The sequence below is a fragment of the Solanum stenotomum genome, chromosome 8 (assembly GCF_019186545.1).
Source record: "Solanum stenotomum isolate F172 chromosome 8, ASM1918654v1, whole genome shotgun sequence".
In the NCBI taxonomy this organism is placed as follows: Eukaryota; Viridiplantae; Streptophyta; class Magnoliopsida; order Solanales; family Solanaceae; genus Solanum; species Solanum stenotomum.
Genome location: NC_064289.1, coordinates 45603277 through 45607219, shown reverse-complemented (window position 1 = coordinate 45607219; position 3943 = coordinate 45603277). Strand labels below are relative to the sequence as shown.

Sequence of the window (3943 nt, the reverse complement as noted above, 5' to 3'; positions counted from 1 at the left end):
ATAGTGTAATCTTCATTTTCACCATGGGATGGATTTCACTATATTTTTAACCATAGGATGAGATTTTCATCCTTATCTCAAAAAATTACTTCTAGATAAAATAAAATTGCATGTAGATAAATAGGATAGAATGTAATTTTGATTTTTACTATTGGATGAATTTCACCATATTTTTAACCGTAGGATGAGATTCTCATAGTTATCTCAAAGTTATTTTAGATAAAAAAAATTATATGTAGATATTAATCGAGTAAAATTTATCCGCACATAATGTATACAACAATCTAATACATGCATCTCATGTGTTTGAATTAATAATTCATTTTACGCAATTTTAATTAATTAACTCGTGTTTTACTTTATTACGTAACAATAAAAATTGTATTCGTTTAATGTATACACCGTGTGGATAAGATTTTACCGTATTAAGATAGAATGTAATCTTCATATTCACCATTAGATGGATTTCATCTTATTATAAACGGTTGGATGAGATTCTCATCAGTACATTTAATATTTTTTAGATAAAACATTACATATTATATAATGAATACCATTTACCACTTGAAGTCTGCACATTCATTTCATTTCAAAACATATTAAAGTAATTTGGTTTGTCCTTTGAAAATGAATTTCAATCTTGGAGATTGTTCTAATAATAATGATGAAGATTTTTCTTCTTCGTCATCATCTTCGTTAGATTTGGATTTTTTTCCTAGTACAGAACACCATGATAATTTAATAAATCAACTACGTATGAACAACTACATGTTCCAACAAGTTCTACAAAACCATACTAATGAAGTTTTCATAGGTGGCTCCATTCCAGGTCATGTGGTAATCAATCGTGATCGTGAGGCGGCAGATGATAATTTATTTCGTGATTATTTTTCAGCCACACCACGCTTTAATGATGCAATATTTCGCCGTCGTTATAGAATGTCCCGCAATTTGTTTCTTCGTATCGTTGATGCAATTAAAGATCACGACACGTACTTTGAACAACGCATTGATGCACTAGGTAGATTTGGATTATCTACTTTGCAAAAAATTACTGCTGTGTTTAGAATGTTGGCATATGGTTTGCCAGCGGATGCCACTGACGAATACGTGAAAATTGGAGAGTCAACTACGATTGAAAGTATGAAGAGATTTTGTCGAGCTATTGTAGAGGTTTTTGGTGAGCGATATTTGAGATCACCAACACCTAACGATGTTGCGAGGCTTCTACACATTGGTGAGCAACGTGGTTTCCCAGGAATGTTAGGTAGTCTAGATTGCATGCACTGGAAATGGAAAAATTGTCCAACGGCATGGGCTGGGCAATACGCAGGTCGTAGTGGATCACCAACAATTATTCTTGAAGCTGTTGCTGATTATGACCTTTGGATATGGCATGCTTATTTTGGTTTGCCTGGCACCAATAACGATATTAATGTTTTAGAGTCATCACATTTATTTTCCAATCTTGCTAGCGGTATTGCGCCTCCCGCCCATTATGTTATTCAAGGAAAAGAATACGATATGGGTTATTATTTAGCTGATGGTATATATCCTAAATGGTCTACAATTGTTCAAACTATTCGTGATCCTCATTCCCAACAAAAGAAATATTTCGCGATGAAACAAGAATCGTGCCGAAAAGATGTTGAACGTGCATTCGGAGTTTTGCAATCACGTTTTGCAATTATTGCAGGACCGTCACGTTTTTGGAGAAAGGAAGTGCTACATGATATAATGACTACATGTATTATACTGCACAACATGATAATTGAGGATGAACGTGATCTTAATGCACCAATTCAAGATGCCATAGAGGCTCCAACTCCAACTATTGAAATGGTGGTAGATGAAAATCTCCGGTTTGAACAATTTTTAGCTAGACATAAAAAAATTAAGGACAAAAATGCTCATTTTGAACTCCGTAATGCATTAATAGAGCATTTATGGGAGCAACGTAATAATTTTGAAAATTGAGTGTTTATGTAATTGTATGTCACTTTTATTTGAATTTGTCCCCTAATTTATGTATTATATTATATTTTCTTGCAATTTATGTTATTTAAAAATTTAGAATAAAAAATAATTTTATATCACGTTAAAAATTATATAAAGTAATTATTTGGAAAAAAAGAAATAAAGGATTTATAATATGAAATAAGAAAATAAGAATGAAATAGAAATAATAATATAAAATTGAGGAGAGAGAAAAAGATTCCTTTTTAGAGAGTAAAATAGAGAATTGGGTTGGAGTTGATTGTCTGAAAAAATAGAGAACTCTATATTTGGAGAGTAAAATAGAGGATTGGGTTGGAGATGCCCTTAGAGTATTTAACATACATGAAATCATACGTTTTGACAAGTTTTGAAGTATGCAATTTTGTTACAGGCCTTGGCATATTCAATGAATTTTCAAATGGTGATGTCACACACCCTTTTTCCAGCAATTCTAAAAAAATTAGATAAGTGCTCATGTCATCTACTACTAAACAAAAAGTGTATGATACAATATCTAGCATTTTGTTACAATTATTAGCAAATAATTTTTTTTTTGGTCTGCAAATACTGACTTTCATAATAGTTTAGGTACAAACTATAAAACAAAGATACCTGTCAAAGTGTTTGACCATGTAAAGCTGACTGGAAAAGGAGTCTTTTTCTACATAGTAGAGGAATGTTATACTACCATCGAAGACATTTATGATTTTCTCAAGGAATTTATAGTACATATCCTTATGCTAAAGTGTAATGAGTTGTCCGATGAGAAATCACTAATGTTATTGGGCCCGTGCTGAAACAGACTCTTACCTCTGGTGACTAAATAGGAGTAATTATTTAGAAAAATTACTTGAATGAGTACATTTTAATAAATAATTACTCATTTTAGTGATACTTTTTTTTTATTTATTACCATTTATACCAATATATAGCAATACTATGTTAAATCTGCAATATATATTAAAAGTGAATTATGTATGCAATATATATGTATTATAACTGTTTTATGCTTGTTTGGTAAGAAATTAACATATTGTATTATAAATGTATTAAAATGTGTGATAAATATATTATCCATCAATAAAATTTGTATTATATGTGAATAATAAATTGTTCTTGGTAATATATATTCATATTGTATTATAAATATATTAAAAGTGATCAAGTGAAAAAAATGTTATTGCTATAAATGGTAATTATTTTTTTAATATAGTATATTTATGTAAGTATCTGAGGGCCAAATACCGAGAATCTCTTTTAATTTTTTTCCCAGCTGATTCAAAAAATACAACTAGATGAAAATACAAGGATCAAAGAGTTGACTAATTAATGAAGCAAGAGATAATAATGGTAAAAGAATACTTGAAGTATTATTCTTTTCGAGTTTTCTATATGAATTATTAGATGTTTGTGTGTTTTATTTAATCTATTACCAACTATTTATCAAAACATATTTTGAAACTAATAAGTCATATATGGTCACGTGGACAAAATTTTATAGGCAAATTATGTTTATCGCCTTTAGCAGTTTGTATTCAAATACCTTGTTTAATCTGATTTGAATTCGACATGTTTTTTTGATGAATAGTTGGTGATAGCTTAGATTGTAAACACAAACACCTGATAGTATGTGATTTCAAAGAGGCTCGACTGGACCCAAGAACCGGACAGAAGACAGAAGACAGGCCCCACTGTGATACCTCGGGCAAGTTATAGTTAATGACAAAAAGGGCTATGATGAGCCCTTTTAGAGTGACAAAAAAGGTTATGATGAGTTTGAGTCGAGTCACAATAGTTCATATACAAAATTCACAAAAATAATGATACTTCAAATATGTTTCTGATCACCATCTCCTTTATTTGGTAATGAAATAACAGTGTATCTAGGGGTGGAGCAAACTTGGATTAGGACTCAAGATGAATCCCCTTCGAATGGAAAATTATA

At 30.6% G+C, this 3943-nt stretch overlaps 1 protein-coding gene across 1 annotated transcript; it reads left to right on the top strand.

Moving 5' to 3' along the window:
- Positions 1 to 579: 579 nt before the first annotated feature.
- LOC125874209 (protein ALP1-like) lies at positions 580 to 2043 on the top strand. The gene has a single exon (XM_049555053.1). The coding sequence runs from the start codon at positions 628 to 630 to the stop codon at positions 1975 to 1977; it is 1350 nt and encodes a 449-aa protein (XP_049411010.1). The 5' UTR covers positions 580 to 627; the 3' UTR covers positions 1978 to 2043.
- Positions 2044 to 3943: the final 1900 nt, after the last annotated feature.

Coding starts and splice junctions, on each gene's coding strand:
- LOC125874209 (XM_049555053.1), top strand. CDS start 628: ATGAATTTCAATCTTGGAGATTGTTCTAATAATAATGATGAAGATTTT.